At 25.9% G+C, this 22,466-nt stretch overlaps 2 protein-coding genes across 3 annotated transcripts; both read right to left on the bottom strand.

Moving 5' to 3' along the window:
* Window positions 1-780: 780 nt before the first annotated feature.
* Window positions 781-2,940, bottom strand: LOC132917236 (omega-amidase NIT2-like). 2 transcript variants are annotated; one of them, XM_060977877.1, is made up of 7 exons: window positions 2,776-2,940; window positions 2,573-2,700; window positions 2,322-2,468; window positions 1,812-1,996; window positions 1,354-1,522; window positions 1,060-1,293; window positions 781-997 (listed from the first exon to the last, which is right to left on the bottom strand). In XM_060977877.1, the coding sequence occupies exons 2-7, from the start codon at window positions 2,649-2,651 to the stop codon at window positions 900-902; spliced, it is 912 nt and encodes a 303-aa protein (XP_060833860.1). In that variant the 5' UTR covers window positions 2,652-2,700; window positions 2,776-2,940; the 3' UTR covers window positions 781-899. The 2 variants fall into 2 exon arrangements, with proteins under 2 accessions (XP_060833860.1, XP_060833861.1); XM_060977878.1 differs by having other exon boundaries at window positions 2,573-2,940.
* Window positions 2,941-6,386: 3,446 nt separating this feature from the next.
* On the bottom strand, window positions 6,387-9,655 carry LOC132917726 (omega-amidase NIT2-like). The gene is made up of 6 exons (XM_060978606.1): window positions 9,530-9,655; window positions 8,784-8,930; window positions 7,748-7,932; window positions 7,183-7,351; window positions 6,822-7,055; window positions 6,387-6,721 (listed from the first exon to the last, which is right to left on the bottom strand). The coding sequence occupies exons 1-6, from the start codon at window positions 9,549-9,551 to the stop codon at window positions 6,624-6,626; spliced, it is 855 nt and encodes a 284-aa protein (XP_060834589.1). The 5' UTR covers window positions 9,552-9,655; the 3' UTR covers window positions 6,387-6,623.
* Between the last annotated feature and the right edge of the window lie 12,811 nt (window positions 9,656-22,466).

A 22,466-nucleotide genomic window follows, 5' to 3' on the forward strand; every position in this document is an offset into this window, starting at 1 on the left:
ATCGAAAATTTCAATAGCTTATAAATAGTTAAAAAAAATTCATTTTTCATGTGCAGCTTATCATATTATCACTGTTTTATAAATATTAAATACTCAAATGGTTATACAAATAAATTGATAAGTTTTAAAAGTTGAGTAAGTTAAAATATGTATGCAAGAACCTAAAACTCAAAATTTCAATTATTGCCTATCAGTTATCACCTAATCAATGTTCATTAAAGTGATTAAACCATCAAATACACTCATAGTAATTATTGTTTAATTGTATGTTTATACATTATAAATTATAAATTAACTATTCTGTGTTATGATAATTGAGGATATTGTTGATAAATAACTTTATGGAACTGAAGTTAATATTAGTCCAATTTAATAGGTATGTTTTCAGTTATAGTACCAGAGAATTTGGTGGTTATACTGTGGACAAAATATTCATATGCGTATTCTAATATATGGAATTATTTTCTGGAATTTTATGCATTTTATAGTCTGGTGGTAATAAAATAATGGAAAGTCATATGTCTGGGTATAGTCAAATTATAATTTCACTTTAAAAAGATGAATGTGTGATTAAGAATCATACAAATCTTTAATCATTACTATTAATCATGCTCTTTTTTTATATCATACAGCCTGGATACATATTTGGGTATTTAATTATTAAATTTATCTTACACTCTACATAATTAAGAACTTATGAGAATTATAAAATATAATCATTCACTGTTATTAGTATTGAAAAAAATGAAAAAAGCAAAACCAATCAATAACAGTTATAAATTATAATATTATTAATCTTTTTTATTTATTAATTGTGTAATCAATCTAAATCTTTATCACATTTAATTAACTTATTATGGTTTAGAAAAAATGTACCATATTTTATGGATGTTTGAAACTCAAACTTTATTTTTTAAATCAATTGTATCATACAAGTCGGTTCTTCTTTGATTTTCAGTGGGTATTTGCTGTCTCATTTTTTCCCGATCACCAAAATCTATATAAATTAAATAAAATTTTTAATTTAAGATTAAGCAATAAAATAAAAATAATATTTACCGAGATCCGCATACAAATCCATGTCCTTTTCAGTAGCTTCTTCTAAAATTTTACCCCATGGATCCACAATCATGGAATGACCCCATGCCACATAATTAGAATCAGTAACTCTAGCTGGTGAAGCAACAGCTACAAATACCTGATTATCTACTGCTCGGCATCTAATTAATAGACTCCAATGTAAAGGTCCAGTTGTCATATTAAAAGCACTGGGGTATATTAACATATCACAACCTAAAAGCCAAAATCTATTATAATACTAATTAGAATATAATATTTAAGTAAGCAACAAACCTTGTTTTCTGTATAGTGTTGCCATTTCTGCAAATCGTATATCATAACAAATTCCTAGTCCAATTTTAAATTTTCCTAATTGAAATGTATTTAGTGTATTTCCTGCAGCTAGAGCATCGGATTCTTTGAAGCAAATTCCACCAGGAATATTTATATCGAATAAATGCACCTATATATACATATATTATTTTTAAATACATATTATGTAGCAGCATGTATAGTGAAATTGTGATGATTTCTAATTAATATTAATAAATCAAAATTATATTTAATATTTTAAGCCTTAATCTATTTTGCAATAAAAATAAAATAAATGATTAGTATTATAAATATATTTAACTAGGGCATGGTTTTATGAACTTAGGTTATTTATTTAGGGAATTATGACTCCAATTCATATTTTAATAACTATTTTTTTAAGTACCTCTTGGTTATGTAATATAAAATTTTTATAGTACTTTTCTATGTTTGGCTATCAGGTTTCCATTTGGATCCCAAACTGTACATGTATTGTACACTTTGCCATCATATATCTCTGGGATTGAACCACCTACAATATACATTTCATTTGATTTGGCAGCTTGAGACAAAGCTTCACATGTTTCACCACCAGGAATAACTTCAGAGTATTCTTTGAACAGAGCTAAGATAGTAACAATAAAATTAAATTAAAATCACAGCATTCGAGGTATTAGTTAAATGATTGCATTTATATATGATTAAATAGAAAAAGATTATTAATAAAAATAAAATAAAATGTTAATTAATTAGGATCATAAAAATCATTACCATTTAGATCTTATACTGGGTTGCACAAAATATTGTTTAATTTAATGATTTACCAATCATGTGTGACGTGTCACAAATTGTGTTTAAGGGAACATTAGCTTACTATAATTGATTTATCAAATGTTTTGTAATGTTTATTTAACTCAGCATCAAACTATCTGATATAGTGATATACATACCAGTGTTATATGGAGCGTTAAAACATTCAGGTAATATGGCTAATGTGCAGCCATTTAGTTTTGCTTTTTGTACACGATTCACTGCGTTAGCCAAATTTTTCGACTTATCAGCCGTGACGGTTAGCTGCAGTAAGGCCACTCGAAAACCTAAAACAAACATAATACACCATGGTACAAACAATAAGTTAATATATTATATTATAAGTATCCACGATAACGAAATGAAATTTGTGTTGTTTTATAATAATTACCCGAAGAACTAGATGAAGCCATTCTGAATTGAGCAAATAATGTGATTGTCTTTTGCAATAATTTTCGACCAGCAAACATTTATGAGCAACGCCCGCTATTTACTAGTGTAAGCTAATGTTAATTCTATCTATAATTCGATATTAATATTGGATTTATTTTCGATAAGTCGTTAATACTAACACATTATTTTTTTTATAATTACCGTTATGAATGTTATATGGTTATGGTTGTAATGATTTTATGAATAATAACTGAATGACTAACACCACAATATCATAATTTAATTTATAGTTTAGACTCATGATATTGAAGTAATTAAAAAGTCATAATATTATGCACGCACCCATCGAATGACAAGAACGCCGGTGATAACAGTGATAAGAAACTCAACTGACTTGAATAATAAATTTGTAATCAATCACAATTATCCACAGGAAGAAAAAAAATGTGTTAATGTGCAAATAAAACATGCTAAAGTCGTTGTATTAAGTCAATAGTCAATAATTCATGATAACTATTGATACTATGTGTGCAATAATTCAATATACATTATACGCGGATAAATCATATTATTATTTAAAAATATTGAACAGAACATTTGAAATGTTAAATGCCCCCCATTCGTTTTGACTGGCTCTGACACTGTCACTTGAATAAATTCAATTTATAATTTAATCAACACGGCATTATCATAGAATAAATTAAATTAAAAATAATCGTATGTTCGTAACATTTTGACTGTCAGATCAACCGGTAATAAGCGTTGCGCGTGGCATATTGCACGGACCCGAATCAAAACAGGGTTTTTACGAGCATACAACTTTTTTAAATAATTTATGGCCCGCACGCGCATGCACAAGTCTTTACATTTGATGAAATAAAATATTTTGTTCCGACGAGGAAACTAATTTCAATCAATGTAGACCTAAAAGCCTGACAAAAATACGTCAACTCAAAATGATCGTATTTTAATTCTGTAAAAATATTTGTACTTGTCGTTGTGTTTCTTAGGTTATTGTGGAAGTAAATTTTAGAATAACTGTTTAACATTCTTAAAAAATACACTTAAGTAAATTTAAAAATTTAAAAACAAATTAGAAACTCAAATAAGATTTAAAAACAATTTTTAAAAAAATATCAAAAATCGATTTCCACAATAACCTAGAAAAAAGGTCGATCAACTCAAATCTTTTTACAGAATTAAAATATGATCATTTTAAGTATGCGCAATCTTGTCAGGCTTTTAGGTCTAAAACGTGAAATAAATACACTGCTTCCAATCGCCTTAAGATACCTATAAACAGTCTATTAAATATACACAAATAAATCTATTTCATCTATCTTCTGTTCATATTATAATTGAATTAATTATTTTGTTCTTAAACAGTTAGAGTTAGACCACTCAGACCTCAAACTACATACGTGTAGACTAATACAATTACGTAACTGGGAAAAAATCTAGGGGGGGGCCAATATAATATATTTATTATTACCAAAATCCTGACACCCCTCCCCCTGGTTAAAATATATACGTTTATCCCTCAAAAATTGTCAGGGGGCAAAACTCGACTTGCCACCACAATTACGCTACTGGACTATAGCGTCTGGTGCACGTTGATACATTATTATTTATTAGTTATAGGTATTAATGTATTACCACTTTTAGATTTTAGATTAGACTGTTTAGAAAAATATCATTCCAAGAATACTTAAATCCTTGCAAATGCCATTCCTCTACTGAATAATTTCCTTAATATAATATTATACCGTTCCATGAAAATATCAATACCAGATTTTTTTTTCTTCTGCATATTTTCTTGATTCATATTTCATATAGCCCTCAAAGATTTAATTGATTTAAAAATAATATAAAGTATGTACAACGTTTATAGTGTATAAAATATTCATAAAATGAAAATTACTAAAGGAATAAGATATTAGATAGGTTCCTAAATCTGCTAAAGCCTAACCTACTTAAATAATTAGTGATTGTAGCCCATAAGCTCAAAAAACATTACCTTTTTGACAACACACAAGTACAAATTGCACAAATAAAATTTATAAAATTCAAGTGTATTTTATCAAAATTATAGTTATTATAAATTGAAATTTTAATGTAATATTAAACTGAGTTAAAAAATAACAAAATAAGAATTAGAATTTTGAGTTATTTTAAATTTTAAAACTATAATTATAATGGGTATTTTAAAATTAAACTTGTAATTTAAAGCCCACAGTTTTTAAGTAATCCAATCTGGAATTATTTTTAAATTTGTAATTTGTAAAATACGATAAAATTGTTTTTTTTTTTGAAATATAAAAATACTATACATTTGAGAATTAATTATAATAAGCGTCAAGTTTCAAACTGAAATGTATAACGCAACAGATAAAATATTGTATCAGTTAACACAATTTATTTTTGCGTTTTTATCCCAATATTAAGGTACAAAAGCGCAAATTAGTTTTGGATTTTAGTTTATTTTGGGTGGCGGAGACTCGCTTAATGATATTATACATATTATTTATATATATATATTTCTAAAATATGCGACAACTCGTCTGTATCCAAAATTGTACAGGACAATAAAAATCAGTTTGTAAGTACAATTTTTGATGACGGGTGTACAGAATACAACTAAGATGACATACACGGCGTATTATCGTGTCTTATATATAGTCTGGCACTATGCGAGATAAGATTCATGTACTTTCCGATCGGTTATCGGCTTATCGCTTCTCGGTATCTAACTTATAATCTGGATTACTTCAAGCAGTTCAAGCTCATAAGTAAAGTTGTGTGGGACAGGATTTAATCTTTATAGCTATATTTCTAAGCTTTCTTTATTTTTGGTAAAAGTTTTCATTGATATAATTGATAAACCTCACAACAATTTTGACTATTAGGAGGATCATTTATACATTTTAATTTAGTCTTCGATTGCAACAGTTTACATTTTACAATTTAGCGAGAGTAATCCATAGTGTGATATCATGTATACTTGGATGGCAGTGGCGATTGACCGCTCGTGCTTGGCCGACGGGATGCCGCCAGATTGTATATGAGTACCTATAAATGCTAGTTCTAATAATAAGATAAAGATTTATAGAATAATACTATAAAACTTATTGTAGTTTTAAATAAAATTGAAAAAGATATTTTTTAAACAGACAAAAATAACTTAAAATCACTTTATGAAACATGTAACGTAAATTATGAATCAAAATACTCCGAAAAATATAAAATTAAAAATGTTTGTTATTAATCAAAAAAGTAATAAATTATATCATAATGATAAAAAATATAATTTTTTTTTAAATTTTGTATAATTGCGACTGGAAATTTGAAAAAAACAACATTTTCAACAACATTAATACATTTTGATATAATGAGAGTTTTTCGATAAAAGTGAATCACCCTGTATATAATATTTTGTTTAATAATAATAATAATAATGTTTATAATATGTTTGTGGAAGTGAGGTGATTCATTGGAATCGTTCATGCATTTAAAGATTTGATGTTTTACGCCTACACATTACGTAATGTGTTAGAGTGAAAAGTTTAGACATCAGACGTCTAACTTATATAGTAGATACTATACAGTATATTAATATAAAGTCATCACTTATTGCATTACTCATCGCCTACTCGTTTAAACTATTCTTTTACAATTTTTTGTAGTTATTTAATGATAAATATTTTAGATTTTTATGTGCATATATATTGTGTATTATAATATTTATAACAATATAATACTATTACATATATAGTTTAGTATTATAAATTATATTAGAAAACAATAATAGAATATAGAAGGTTTGATTATAATTTATTATGATACTTTTATTGTGTAAATACTATAGATACCTATTTACTTTTATTTAATTTAAAAATTAATTTTAACATTTTTTTTTCGTACTAATATACTAGTAAATTTCATATTAAAATATGATTAAAATAATGTCCATTGTGTTCCGATTTCCAAAAATTCCAATTACAATTAGATTATGTATAAATGTATAGGTCTCAGTCAATACGTAATAGGTATTACTTTATATTTTTCATATCAATTGTATCGTATATGTCAGTTCTTCTCTGATTTCCAGTGGGTATTTGCCGTTTAATGTTTTCCCGAAGAGTAAAATCTAAAGATTTTAATAATAACAATAGATATATTACAAAATTAATTTTCAAATAGAAAGATCTGTTTAAGACTTTAAGATAGATAATACAAATCATATTTACCAAGATCTACATATAAGTCCATATCCTTTTCATTAGCTTCTTCTACAATTTTACCCCACGGATCCACAACCATTGAATGTCCCCATGCTACGTAATTAGATTTAGTGTCCCTGGCCGGCGAAGCAGCAATTACAAATGTTTGATTTTCCAATGCTCTGAATCTAATTAATAAGCTCCAATGTGGTGGTCCAAGCTCCGTACAAAAAGCACCAGGATATATCAACAAATCACATCCTTAAACCCAAAAAATTATACAACGTTAAATAATAATCATATATATTTATTAATAATATTCTTTTATTATTAATGCTATATATGTATTATTCCGTATATGCAATTAACAATATGAGTAATGACAAACCTTGTTTTTGATATAATGCTGCCATTTCCGAAAATCTCATGTCATGACAAATACCTAGTCCAACCTTAAATTTGCCCAATTGGAACGTATTAAGTGTATTTCCTGGAGACATAGCATTCGATTCTTTGAAGCAAGTACTACCGGGGATATTTACATCAAATAAATGCACCTGTAAATATTTTTTTTCGAAAAATTATTACATTTTAAGCTTTTTATAAACTTTAAACATTGAAATAAAAAAAAATGTTAAATGTATTTAATGTTTAACGCTTAATCGTTCAAATAAATGTTGAAACATATAATAATAATTATTATAAAGTAAGTACAGAGAAACATCCCCAAATTGGCATTCTATTAGCAGACTTTTTTGGGAACGGGGAAATTTTAACTACTTTTCAATGGAAAACCCTCCAATTAGCGTAAACCTATTTTAATCTCAATTACCCTTTAATAATTTCAAATATTTACTTTCTTTGGATAGCGGACGAAATTTCGGTGATCAAGAATGCCCGCTATTCAAAGATTTCACTGTATTTATAATTATAAATTAAAATATTAATAATACTTTTCTATGTTTGGCTATTAGGTTTCCATTCGGATCCCAAACTGTACACGTATTGTAGACTTTTTCATCACATAACTCTGGGATTGAACCACCTACAACATACATTTTATTCGACTTGGCAGCTTGTGACAAAGCGTTACATGTTTCACCATCGGGAATTATTTCAGCGTATTTTCTAAACAGAGCTAAAAAAAATAATAATAAAGGGATTAGACTAAAAATCACTTGTTTATTTATCTAAATTGAAGTAAATTTGTTTTTATAATGGTATATTCATATTATTACGTATTTATATATGTATACCTATTTAAATCAATTAATTTAATTAAGTAAAAAATATTTTAGTACATTGTAAATTTATTATGATAAGTTTTATTGCATATTATATACATATTAGATAGGTACTTAAATATAATATATAAGTACATAAATGAATGTAAATAGGTATTTTAAATTAATGTTTAATTAGAAATTATTTATTTATATTATACTGTTTTTATTCTTTTTTCGTTTAATAACTATAGTTCATAAATATTTATGAAAAACTTTAATTTTTAAGTAGGTACCTATATAAATGTTTTGGTTGACATATTATAATTATTATATTTCAATAATTATACATCTATATTCTATAAGTTCTATATACATAAGATAAATATTTATACACGTAGTCGTATCTATCTATTTCACATTTTCACTTTTTTTTTTTAATATAATTAGTGTAAATTTTAAAATTCAATTTTATATGTGTTGTTATACTTTCAGCTGTTTTAAGTAGGTACACATTTTCTACAGATTTAACTATTGAATAGAGAAATACATAGATTTATAACATTATATGAACATGTGTTTAAAAAATAAGTAAACATTATTAAAAATCTATTAACCAATATATTCAAAATGAAGTGTATTTGTAATTTAATATATGTAGGTAAATGTCTTATAACTGTACACAATTTATGGTTAAAATATAACTTCATTCAGAATTTAAATAATATCTGAGTAGTGAGTAACATTATTTTTTATTCAATTTTACCATTATCGTATGGTGTAGTGAAACATTCTGGTAATACGGCTAGTGTGCAACCATTCGACTTTGCTTGCTGTATACGTTTTACAGCGATGGCTATGTTTTTTGATTTGTCAGCCGTAACGGTCAACTGCAATACGGCCGCTCGAAAACCTAATGGGTATAATAATGGAATATTAACAATGTTAAATAATAAACACTCTTTATTTTAAAATCTATAAAAAAATTTTTTATCGTTATAATTTTTTACTTTTTGGTATGACAATATACATTTTTTATTTTATTTTCTAAAGTAGAATATTTTACCTAAAAGTACAAATTCGGACGAGTAGTTTGCAACTAGCAAAGTGCAGTTATCGTTTGCAAATTGTTGTTCTGCTACTCCGATTATCTAAACTTTAAAAACTTATAAGTTATAATTCAACTCAAAAACTACTTGTCCGAATTTTGAGTTTTATGTAACAGAATACTCAGAAAAATATTCTGCTTCAGAATATGAAATTAAAAATGTATATATTTATTATAAAATGTAAAAACCTAAAAAATTATAACGATAAAAATATAACTTTTTTGTTTTAAATGTTGTTTTATTTCGACTAGGAATTAAGTAGAAACAAATTTTTAAAAACGTTAATAGATATTGAAATAATGAGTGCTATTCGATAAAAGAATCACACAGTATATGTATATGTAGTATTTATAACTACTATGTTAGTATATGTTATGTTAAAGTTATTGATTTTGTGTATCACCTGAAGAATTTGAAGAAGTCATTTTAACTTTCGTAAGTACGCGATTCACTGAGCTAGTATTTTTAGATGGGCAAGTATTTATATAGTGTTACACTTTAGAGATTCACCCGTAGAGTTCAATTCTAATATTTATAAAGTCCATTTTAAACAGTGATAAGCATTTAAGCATTTTAGCATTTTAACCATTTTACAAGTCAACAGCTATTAAAATGTTATTATTACTGTTTTTTTTTAACCTATATGATACATTTGATACAGCATCTATCTAGTACCTAATGAAATCGATCACAAAAAAAATATACTAGGCATTACTCAATAAGTGTGGTGATCTGTAGTAACAAACAAAATGGATAATCTAGTTTAAAAAGTACCATTATAATAAGCATGTTAATTATTTATTTTACTTATGTATTTTTCTGATATTACACATTTACACCTTCGCATATAAATATGCACTGTTTAAGTATTTTATTACAAGTATACATATAGTATACATAAAGATAATAAATTGATAATTTATTATTTTCTTCACCACTGTAATTATCGCTTACATGATATAAAATCTATTGCTACTATTATAGATTTTTTTTACCATACCCACAATTTTAATAAATGTTTAACTACCCATTAATTAGATACTACATATATTTAACTACTATATATTCAGTTTCGTGCATTCATGCAGATGGTCGTACAACAATATTAAGTGCAGAGGGTGGACTATTATAAAAACGTTTTTTAACGCCTTAAGCGTATTAAATGTTCCAATAGTATACTGGGATGGGTGAACACTTTTTTTCAACACAGTCAGCTAATTATCCCTTTTGGCTATTATATATTAAAGCGCTTAGAATTAAAAATAAGAAGAATTAACAGAAAACATATATGGTTTTAGACTAGTAATTTACTCACGTTAATTCTACCATTCATCGAGTATAAAAATGGAATTAATCAGCTGCATATTTGTATTATTAAACTATATTATATTAAGTATATATTAAAACTTATAATCGACAAAATAACTTTAAATAAAACAATTTTTCAGACCTTCCTAGTCAAATCTATATTTTTTTAATTTATAGGATTTCTTGTCAATTCGATTAATTTTTTTGTATAACTAAAAACTAATCATAATATTATACACTGTCAAAGTGTCGTTTTCTGCGAAAAACCAATAAGTGCACAATTTTACGCAAGTAAATGCGCCTAGATATTTTATTAATCTATTTTTATTATCTACATATACCTACATAATTAATTTGAAAGTTATATTTGTATTTTTTATTAAAACAATGAAGTAATTATGAATATTTAATAATTGAAGGAACCCCGAACACATATACGTGTTTTCGTATTTTCAAAGACTTAGAAGACTTCTTAATTTTAACCAACAATTATATAGTGGTCAGTGGACTGGACTCTAAATAATATAAAGTTTTAAGAGATGAATAAAACTATAAAATTATAGAGAGTTAAAAGTTTACAAGCATGCAACATAAGTTTAATGGGGATTATTTTTTCTTTAAATGTCGAGGATTATGAGTTATCAAATGTTCAATTAACAAATATTATCTATATTCTATAATAAAATGGACCCATTATGTATATTGTATATATCAGTATTATACGTGCATGCAGTTGTTATTAAAAACATATGCTGTAAACAACCGGTAGTAGGAAGTTTATCAAGTATTAAAATATGTGTTTGTTATTACAGGTCATCAAAACAATATTATTAACCTACCTATTATCTATACTAGCTATCGTAACTTCCGTAACGAACTGATTATAATTTATAAGTTATAAGTTTATAACGTATAATTAATAAAAATGTATGTCATGCAATAAAACTGTAATATATATACGTAAGAACAGGATAAATATAAATACTAAATAGAACATTAGCGGATATTTTATCATTTTGTCCATTGCTTTTTCATCTTTAATTTTTGGTGATTAGTTATATGATAAATGTCATAACCAATAATCCAAAGCAAAAAAACTTGCTATATATACATAATATATTACTCATAATTATGAAAAATAAGTATTAAATATTTTGAAAATATATTTTTACTTAATTTTAAGTCATTAGTCATTACCATATATTTATACAGTATATTATACTATGAACTTTTAAAATATAATCCACCAAATTATAATAGAAAATCTACAATAGGTATAGCAGCTAGGTATGTAAAATTTTACGAATAATATTTTTGAACTACGCAACTAAATAACAAATATCATTTGAGGATATATTGTTATTTTACGTATCATAAATTGGCGTAGGCTAAATAATTCTGTTTTTCCATTTGTTTTAATTTTTTCTTTTGTCCTTCTTTAAAAACTACCCTCGAAGTTGAAGATTGAAACATTTTTACTGATTCAAAGGACGATGAGTGATGACTGATGACACTCTAAAAAAATACCACACACATCATTAAAAAATTAATATGCATATATTGATCAACACCAAGTCTAAAAATCAATTGACTTAGGTAAAACTGTAAGGTAAAAGGTGGAATGTGTAAATGTTGATGACTCATGACTTCATAAGCTACGGAAACTTTATACTGTTTGATACTTTTTTTATCGGCTGTAGTGAATTTGCACAAAAATAAGGATATGTAATTTGCACCATCCTCAGATAGTAAGAAATAGGAATTTTAATTTGCACCAAAATTAAAATTGATTAATTTTTTAATAGTATCTCGATAGTACCAACTTACAAGTTTCTATATCCTATTATAAATTTAGCTTAGTTTTTATTTATAAAATAGCTGAGCTTATACACATATTGTTGTAAGTTTATATAAACTCGTATAATTATGAATATAAAAAAAAGTTGATAGTTGATTATTTTGTTAGCATTTTATATTTCGTGGTTAAATGAAGGTGGAATAATCTGGAAATAATAATTTATTATTAAAAAAAATTAAACTTAGGTAGGTACATATTAATTGCTATTATACTTCACTGTTTTAATACTTACACGGTTTTTGTATTTGTATGAAACTAATTCAATGAATGAAGTTCTTGAAATCAATTTATTATTAAACTGGTCCAAAGTAACTTGAATTTATAATTCAAATTAATATTAGGTGCCACATAAGGCGAAAAATTCCGAAAAATTATTATTGTCATTCGTGTCCATCTAGTCTTGACGTCAACGAGGATATCGAGCAATAATCGAGTATTTAAAAATCGAATATTCGATAATCGAACAAATAAATAATCATTTTGGTGCAAATTACAAATTCTATTTTCGACTACCCGAGGGTGGTGCAAATTACAAATACTACTTTCAATTACATACAGTCATGCAAATTACTTTTCTTTAATTTGGTGCAAATTACAAACTCCCTTTTTATCGACTATTACATCACAGTATTAGTTTTACGTGGACGTTTATAATCATCAGTCATCATGCTATAGTTTTAGGGGCTTTCAAACTGGCTCATTTGTTAAACAACAGACCCCTATTCAGTAACTGTAATAAATTATAATAATACGCCCTCATAAATTTATTTTACGAGACTTTTTGTCTTGTCAATTGTTAGACCACCCACAAAATATAACCAGTAGCCATTGTCGACGGTTATCTGTTGTTTGAAGTTGTTCAATATTTATTTTATTGGAACATGATGTGTAATATATAAAGGTACAATAATAATGTATACAGATTTGACTATTATTTACGACTTAAAATTATTTATCGGCCTAAAACAATATACATACTTTTCTTTTTTAAAGACATTATAAGGAATTTTATTTTTTGTATGAACAGTTCAACAGTTTATACAGTTACTAACAATGATGTCGTAATTTAAGGTGAGTCTTTTAAAGAATTTTAAATTTAAAAAAAAATGTTAGACTAGTTTCATAAAAAATGTTAGCGTTTTTGAAAGATTTAATTTTTCTTAAAAAAAATCGTTATAGTCATTAGTTTATTACAAAATAATATTTTCAATATTTATTATAACTTAGTACTTATAACTATTAACTACTATTATACATATTTAAAATTTAGACGAGTGGAGTAGTGTTGAAGTGCACAGTGGTAACTCGTACAACATTTTAGTCATCAATTTTTTTCGTTCATTTAAACTTATAATAATTATAGTTACCAGTTTTAACTCATCGTTATTAAATAGATTTGCTATGTATTATAATAATCAAAAATCTTCAAATTATGTAATAAAATATTTTCAAACAGGTACTTTTTGAGATAACAAGTGTATACTTTTAAAATAATCACCTTGTATAACATACCTGCATTATATAATGTGTATTATGTACACTGATATGATTGTAATAGGTTTTGAATTTTGTTTTCTTACATTCAATAATAACTACTGTGCAGAAAAAAATACTACCTACATACTTATATAATATACATAGATCATAGGCGTGTTTACGGAAGAGACAGGGTGGGCACTCCCCCCGATGGACTGTGCCATCAACAAAATCATTCCCAGATAAAAAAAAAGCTATGCGGTGTGTACCCTGCAATACCTTATACCTACCTATAGATTTTGATTATTTGTTTTATATTTTGTAATTTTTTAATCCTGTAACATAAAAATAAATGTTTCTTCACGTCTACAAAAAAATAGGTTTCACGATTTAAAAAATTGTTGTGCACCCTCGGCCACCAAATTGTGAACGCGGCAACACGCGTATGATAGATATAGTAGTAAATGGTAAAAAACACCACGGAAAACCTCGTGAAAATAAATGCCCAAGAGTCATAGAATTATTGAACAATAAAATAATATTTCTTAATCACAATGTATTAATTTTGATTACTCTTACTGAAATAGTAAAATGTCGTTCTAGTAAATATATTAGACGCTAAGGTGCCTTTCAATAAATTGCATTTTATTACTCAATTTTTGATATAAATTATAAATATCGACATATTGGCTTGTTTGGGATACAATTTACAACCTACATCGTTATACGAATTTATCTATAAGTTCTTTTTGAATAGATTAACATTTTTATATTCTGACCTGAGTAATGAAAGTATTGATTTTATAATGATGTGTTATTTTTTATATCTATAAACACGATAAATAGTCAACAATATAGTAAAATACTTAGATTTTCAAAAAATGTGGGTGGGTTCTAGTAGCAATATAAGATCTAATTGATACTTGGAGGGGGGGGGGTAAAGACTAAACATTTCTCAGCATATTTTTTTATTATGTGCATTTGATAAAGAATTTTGACAAAATTGTCAATTATTTTTATAGTTAAAAATTCATAAAAGGTTCATTTTATTTAAATGTTGAATAAATATACAACTAAAAATTCAATTCTTCATAACATGTAAACAGTGCTTCATACCATACTGAACTATAACATCTAAAAAATATAAAAAGGCGATTATTTTTTTATAGACATTTTATTATTTTAAGTTCAAATTTGATCCAAATTACTAATTTAATCGATAAATTTAAATAACGATGTTAGTTATTTTATTATGATTTAAAAACATTATTCGTGGAAACTTCTACGTCTATTATATTATTATTCATTTTCACTATATGCAATGATATTTTTGATTTATTTAAACCTATTTTTACACTTTTACGGTATTTATAAAAATATTATGTTATTACATTTTGAAACTTTGAGTTATTTAAATTGATATATAATATGGTATAATTATATATTACTATTTACTTTAATGATTAAGTATTAATAACATAATAAAAGCAATATTTTCGAAAAAAAATATATCATCCTACCATAATACCTGCATAAGTAAAATAAATTACTTTTAGTGTAATCGTTCAAATCGTTTTACAATGTACCTATATATACAATATTATGCAAATTTTTGAAATTTATCACAACTATAGCAGTAATAGGTACGACTATACATTAGAATATTAGATAACTTTTGTACAGTAAAGCCGGGATTGGTAAATTAGGTCCCAAAAAACCTTATCTCGATAAATTGAGTTCCGGAAAAAAATGTACAATTTAAGATGTGGTTTTTATAATATTACCTATGTTCTAAATAAATAATATATAGTATAATAAATAATTTAAAAAAATCAGTTTGCTATAAATATAGTATGTAAAATTTGACAATATACGGTATAAATAATTAAAAAATTGAGTCCAGAAAAAATTTTAGTAAGTACGTATAAATATTATGTTTTAGGTAAAAACTTAAATAATAAGCATTTAACAAATTTTAATTAGTGTTTGGGTGGTGTACCACTATGTATTACATATAATATTTAATATGACGTATTATTGTAACAGAATTATTCACAGAAGTAGATTGTATAAATATAAAATATTTAAGTTTTAAGTTTTTAATATTTTAGACCTAGTTGCGCACTTGCGCCGATGGTTTATAGCCGGGACCCAACTTACCGCTTTCAAAATTAACACAAATTATCGCGGACCGGTACTCACTACCTATCTTTTTTTAATATCCAAGTTATATTTACAAAAAAAATTTTAATTCGTTAAGTGGTTTGTAAAATTATCTGAAGCTACATGATATTATATAAAATATATTAACTAAAAACAGCAAACTAGAGGCTTTTTTTGACGGGTGAATTTTTTTCCGTGACTATTACTATATTATTAATTATTATGATAATTGATAGTTTTTCAGTGATATAATATTATATTTAGGTATTTTTTTCAATAACAACTAAAAGTGCTTTTCTAATATATCCATCATTATCTCTCATACAGTCACCCATATATGTGAGTTATTATTTATCAAGATTTTGTTATAGGTTAGTGCATTTAAAAAAAAAAATGTATATATATAATGTGAAAAAAGTATTGTCGTAATTAAAAATATTAAAAGATAAAGTTTTAGTTTAGTAATTTATTATTCCGTTTGTGGTTAGTTAGTAAGTTATAATATGTAATTGGAATATCATTTTTGTTAAATTAATGGATTTTCATATAAATAATTACCTACGTCGGAAACCCATTAACACCGGAATATCCTATTTTTTTTGTTTTAAGATACCATTATTTCTTCAAAAATAAATTAATACTTCACCCATTAAATCTTCACATATTTTTAATGAATAATTCTATATTTCATATCGTTTACTATTTGTGTATCTTCTTTTTCTTATTTTTTTTTAAACATTTTTAGATATCTACTTTATCGTAGGTATACGGTATACCATTATATTATTCACACGAAGATATTTTACTATTTTGTCCTTATACATAGGTATTATACATATTTTAATTAATAAACTATATTATACAACATATTTATTTATTCATATATGTTATTCTAAGATCTATCTATCAAAGTATTAATGTTGAACGAACTTTGCTATTTTTTACGCAATATGCATATAAATAATCCTTTTACAAGTTTTAATTTTTGTCCTTACTTATTTGTTCCATGTATTTTTCGACTTGTTTTATTATTAGCGTATTCAAGACTCAAGTGATGGAGAAGTGGGGATTAGTATGCTTAACTTGTATTTGTGAGTCGTGGTATGACACTTTCTCTTCGACAGTCGTATAGCAATCGTCTTTCGCGTACTTAACTCTTAGATATCCTCATCGGAAGCTGATCTCAGTTTTGTCGTCTTCTCATATACGTGAAAATTCGACTTTCACATCACATGGCTTTTAAATACCTTGTGATCTATCGCATGATCTCGATTCTTGGATTTATTGAATCATCCACTTTCTTAATATTAATGTCCACATCCAATTTTGTTCATTTATTATACATACTTATATAGCTGTAATAAATAACTTCTTATTATTTTGTCTATTGCACTTGAATTTCTAGTTTTGATTTTCTTAAATAAATGCATAATTATAATATCGACAATTTTAATATCTAGATTCTAGGGTACCTATGCAAATATTTTGCGTTAGTTTTTTTATAATATTTGATGTACAGTACATACTATATATTATTATAAGAAACCTGAGTATATTTAATTATGAACAATTATACTAGCTAAATGATTGCTATACAACATAAAAAGTATGTTCAACCTACAATCCAACCTACATTATTCATTTTATTCACTGTTTTGGAACTTTTCTTCGTCATAAGGACTCGCTTATAGGCATACGATTTCTCTTCTATTCTAGTATTCTATATAAGTAAATCATATATTCATCATATACATTATATAAAGTTATTTAGTATATACGGTACTTATTTCCGTTCTTTCAAAACGTCTTCAATAGCATTTTTTGTTCGGTATTTTCAATGAAGTTTTGTTTAGTATATAAGACCATTAAGGCGACAAAAACTATTCAATTTTTATAACTATGAACCGTTGGCGTATTTACCTATTTAATTGCACATAGTGCATTATTTATATTTTATTTGATAACAGTTTGACGTTATAAGCGTTTACTAAGTATATACTATATATATATATCAATGTATGGAATATGGATAAATAATTCAATTTTAATTGTCATTTGTTATATTGCAGTATAATTTAATATTCAAATTACGTTGAATCATTTTGTTTAGAAATACAATTTTTTTTATGATTTTTAGTTTGCATAATTTGATATACTTTTAATTTATTCATTTTAAAACCGTAATAAAAATAAACAATTTATTTACAAAAAAATATTTAAAAAAATATTCATATAGGATTAATTTTATAATAAGTAGGTTATATACAAACTTTAGATAAAATTCATTTATTTATTTAACTATTAAATCTAATTTTTAATACAATTAATATTTAAATTTAAATATAGGAATAAAAATTAATCATCAAATTTTCTAAATCTTTTATAGCGAGTTATAGTGGATTTGAGTACATTAAAAACATAAAAATATTGTTATTTGTTTATTTCATATAATGTTATTAGTTATTACTTATTATTGGTATTCTGTATTATTTTTATACGTGATTATATTACTGTAGTATAAACATAAAGTGATGAAATTGTGATGTACCTATATACAATACACGGCAAAAAAATAATATTTATTTAATCGTATGTATAAAACATATATGTGTTGACATGAGTTGAGTAAGATTACAATTTTTACATAAATTGACGCCTTGTTTAGATAAATATTTATTGGAACTGCACTACTACAGCTGATGTACGTACACGATTTATAATGTACCATTCTATTATTAAATATTATTTATTATACATTAGTTATCAATTATCATACCTATTGACAATTTTTTTTTTAATTATTTGTCTCTTTATTATAATATAGACTGTACTAGGATTGTTTCATGGATAAATTCTTAAAATTTGATCATATTTTCCTTTTTATTATAAATACTGTGAAAATAAGTTTTTAAACTCATCGGTTTATAGAAACAATAAAATTATATTCGTAACGTTTACACGTTTTAATAGTATTGTACTATCATTGAATGTTGGGAATCCATGTATGGCTGTCGGACATACCTTGCGTTCCGCAGCCCCACCACGAGCTGTTTGATTTTCGTGTTAACAATATGATTCTAGGTCAAAAATGTATCGACACCCGTGACAATCCTAAGCCCCAATTTTAAAGTCTTCTGTGTTCTGTTGTATATACAATCTTATAAAAATTTTCTTTTAGTGTGGATGTAATGTAAATTTTAATAAACATAAAACAATTACATTTTGATTGAGTATCTTCAAATTGCGGTATTGATATTATTTATTTGATTTGATATACACAATCAAGATCCAGAATGGGCAGAATGTATTGTTAAATTGATTATAATCAGATTTATAAGTTATTACAGCTTAGTTGTATATTGTTATAAACATTATTTTTGACTTGAATGGTTAATAATAATATTCGATAACTTATTCATGGGTTTAGATTATTTCTATACATTTTATAATATTTATGATTTATACTTTTTATATAACTATATTAAGTACCTCCTACCTACATAAAATATTTAAGTTTTATACACATTCATATTTCATACAACGTATACCTACCTTATACTTATAGGATTTGTGATTTGCTGAGTTTTTATAAGTGTCAGGTGTGGCATCCTCATGTGACGTAGGTGATATGTACAAATACAAACGACTAACATACCTATATATATTATCAGTTCGTTCTTACGTACACAATAAAAATAATATGCAAATTACATTTTTTTAAAGTTGATGCAAGTTATTGTTATGTGCTTATACGAGTTAATATATTATATACCTATATTATTACTACAATATAAAAATTCTTTGACAATTCATTCATAAGTTTTAATTTGAGTCTGAAATATTGTACATATATGTATATTATTATTTATTTAACATAACATCAAATTTGTAATTAATTAAATATGTAAATAATATGTAAATACACTTGTAATAGCATTTACATGCTGAAACATTTTAAATTTAATAAATAAAAAAAAATGTAATATATTTTATTAAGGTATATCATTTTATAAAATTGATGCTAAATAAATACAAACAATTAAATAATTCACCCCAATAGACAAAGCCCAGGGGTCAGATTTGTAGTTGGTTGTCTATACATAATATTATGCTAAAGCGTATAGCCATTTACGCTATCTACGTTTATTTGGCTTCAGCATGTGCTTAGCTTCTATATACCCCCGCCCATCGGCAAATAGTCTCTGCCTTGCATTACTTATACAATATCATAAAGCCATTAACAGCCAACAACCATTACATTTTTCATTAATAATATTTTAATTTGACAGTACCTATGCTGTATAAGTATTTACTTCGAATAATTGTATTAATAAAAGCTCAAGTTTCACTGGCACACTGGCTCGCAATCTTATCATATTAATTTAAATTTTTCCAAAAAATAATTATATATACAAATTAATTATACTATTATACAGTATGTTTCAGTAAAAAACAATTTTTCAGTTTTTACGATACTATATAGCCATTATATAGGTATGAAGTATGTAAAATAAGTAATAACAATAAGTATCTCTTGGACGTTGTCATATTGATTAACTTTACTTATAGATTATAGGCTCTTTAAAAAAATTTGTGTCACACATTATATTGGTTTTGGGATCCTCGTATTATAAATTATTATTTATTTACAGTATATATATAACATAAACATGATTTTAATATTAAACTCTGTGTTCATAGTAAATTTGCCGTGATTAAATTTTATATATCGTTTAAAAATTTAATTATTATAGATATATATATGACAACTATAATAAATACCAAATTGAAAATAGTTATATAGATAACGCATTTAAGTGTTTATTTAAAATTAAGCATAGGTATTTTGTGTTACAAAATTTACATACACTATTTTGTGTTGTATTATGCGTTACCGTTGATTTTTCTTTACAACGTTATGTAGTTTTATACAGCTAGGGATAGGGATGTCCCGGATGTGGCATAGGTACTTGAGCATTTAAACATATTTTCATCGACTAAAGTTATTTTATGTTCTGTGTTTGAAAAATGCACTCACAGACAAATTTAAAGACGTATTTGGCAACATGTCAAAAAAATAAAACATATTTTTGTTTTATCTTTATTGAACTAATGGTTTTTATGTAATTATTTTTTTATATGGTTTATGATATAATACTTATACAATATAGTTATACCGACAAATGCATTGGAGTAAATGCGTAATTAAAGTCGTTAATATATAGAGATGGAATGTGGGGGGCTGCTAAAATTATGTTTTTGTACTAGAGAGTCATTTTTTCAAGTAGAAAACCTTAATGTGTAAATTGGTTCCTAATTTAAAAAAAATTATAAATAGATACGTCAATGGTTATAAGTTTTATATTTATGTCATGGTGATATACACAATAACGGATTGTGAAGTGTTTTGAAATTTTGAATAAAGAATGTAGAGACTAGTAGAGTTATAGAACTTGGATGGTTATTTATTAGTCATTAGTCTTCTACAGCTCTACGACCATTATTGGTTCGTGTAGTTATTTATTATACATATATTATATTGATTTCATTGACACAGTAGACTGCAGAGGGTTCGAGAGGTGATCGATTGCCCTTCGTCTCCCAGGTCGGCCCATCGCGATCACTACTGGTAACTGGTGTACCTACCTACATTTTAGGATATAAACATTATAAACACAGATATATATACGACGACCAGACTTATACTTTGCACATGATATTTTTGTCATCAAGATAAGTAGGTACCTAAACTAAATTTACTATAGTAAATGTCATTCGGGAAAATATTTATGTGATGTGTCATAAAATGATTTTAACCATTTGATATTTTGATAGACCTATAAAACAAAAACGTAATATCATGTAGATATATGCGACTTGTATCGCAAGTGGATCTGAGGATGAGTTTCTACGAGTATAATACTATAAAGTATAATATATGTATTAACACTATGTTTTCCATTTGTCTCTATAACTGCACACAAACCATCATCGTGGTCATGCTTATTGGCTATTATCACGGAACGTTACCGACGTTCGAAAAGTATTGTACAATTATAATAAGTATAATAATTTCCGATCGCCATTGTCGGACGGACACTTTAGCTAGTTTAGCTGCGTGTATGGCATTATGGTTTTCAGTATATTATTATTATTTATTATTTTATAAATTTATAATGCAGGTATTCGCATTATTTCCTACACGGACTACGAGTGACGTCGATGGACGAGAACGATGAAGTACTTAATTATACGTATATTATTCCATATCCGTACCTACACACGACGACGCCGGCACGCCGCTATACATTATACAATGAATATGAATCACTATAAAATCATCATACATCGAGATTATTATTAGTAATAATAATAATAGTAATAATAACAACAACACGGTTGACCGGGTTAAATATTACCGTACCGATCGCCCGGTATTATTGTACGGGTCGTACGATATTTATTGGTATTGCGTTAGCGACTTGGGCTGGGGGGAGGCCCAACTGCGGATCCGTCGCGAAAGGACGTGATAAAC

Source organism: Rhopalosiphum padi, chromosome 1 (genome assembly GCF_020882245.1).
Source record: "Rhopalosiphum padi isolate XX-2018 chromosome 1, ASM2088224v1, whole genome shotgun sequence".
In the NCBI taxonomy this organism is placed as follows: Eukaryota; Metazoa; Arthropoda; class Insecta; order Hemiptera; family Aphididae; genus Rhopalosiphum; species Rhopalosiphum padi.

Excerpts from the sequence above, each read along its gene's own strand:
- LOC132917236 (XM_060977877.1), bottom strand. The coding sequence starts at position 2,651 with ATGTTTGCTGGTCGAAAATTATTGCAAAAGACAATCACATTATTTGCT. Across the intron at positions 1,997-2,321 it reads TAACGCTCCATATAACACTG|CTCTGTTCAAAGAATACTCT; the intron begins GTATGTATATCA and ends TTACTATCTTAG. Across the intron at positions 1,294-1,353 it reads AACACTATACAGAAAACAAG|GTTGTGATATGTTAATATAC; the intron begins GTTTGTTGCTTA and ends TTTGGCTTTTAG.
- LOC132917726 (XM_060978606.1), bottom strand. The coding sequence starts at position 9,551 with ATGACTTCTTCAAATTCTTCAG. Across the intron at positions 8,931-9,529 it reads GACTTCTTCAAATTCTTCAG|GTTTTCGAGCGGCCGTATTG; the intron begins GTGATACACAAA and ends TATACCCATTAG. Across the intron at positions 7,352-7,747 it reads TAATAGCCAAACATAGAAAA|GTGCATTTATTTGATGTAAA; the intron begins GTATTATTAATA and ends AAATATTTACAG.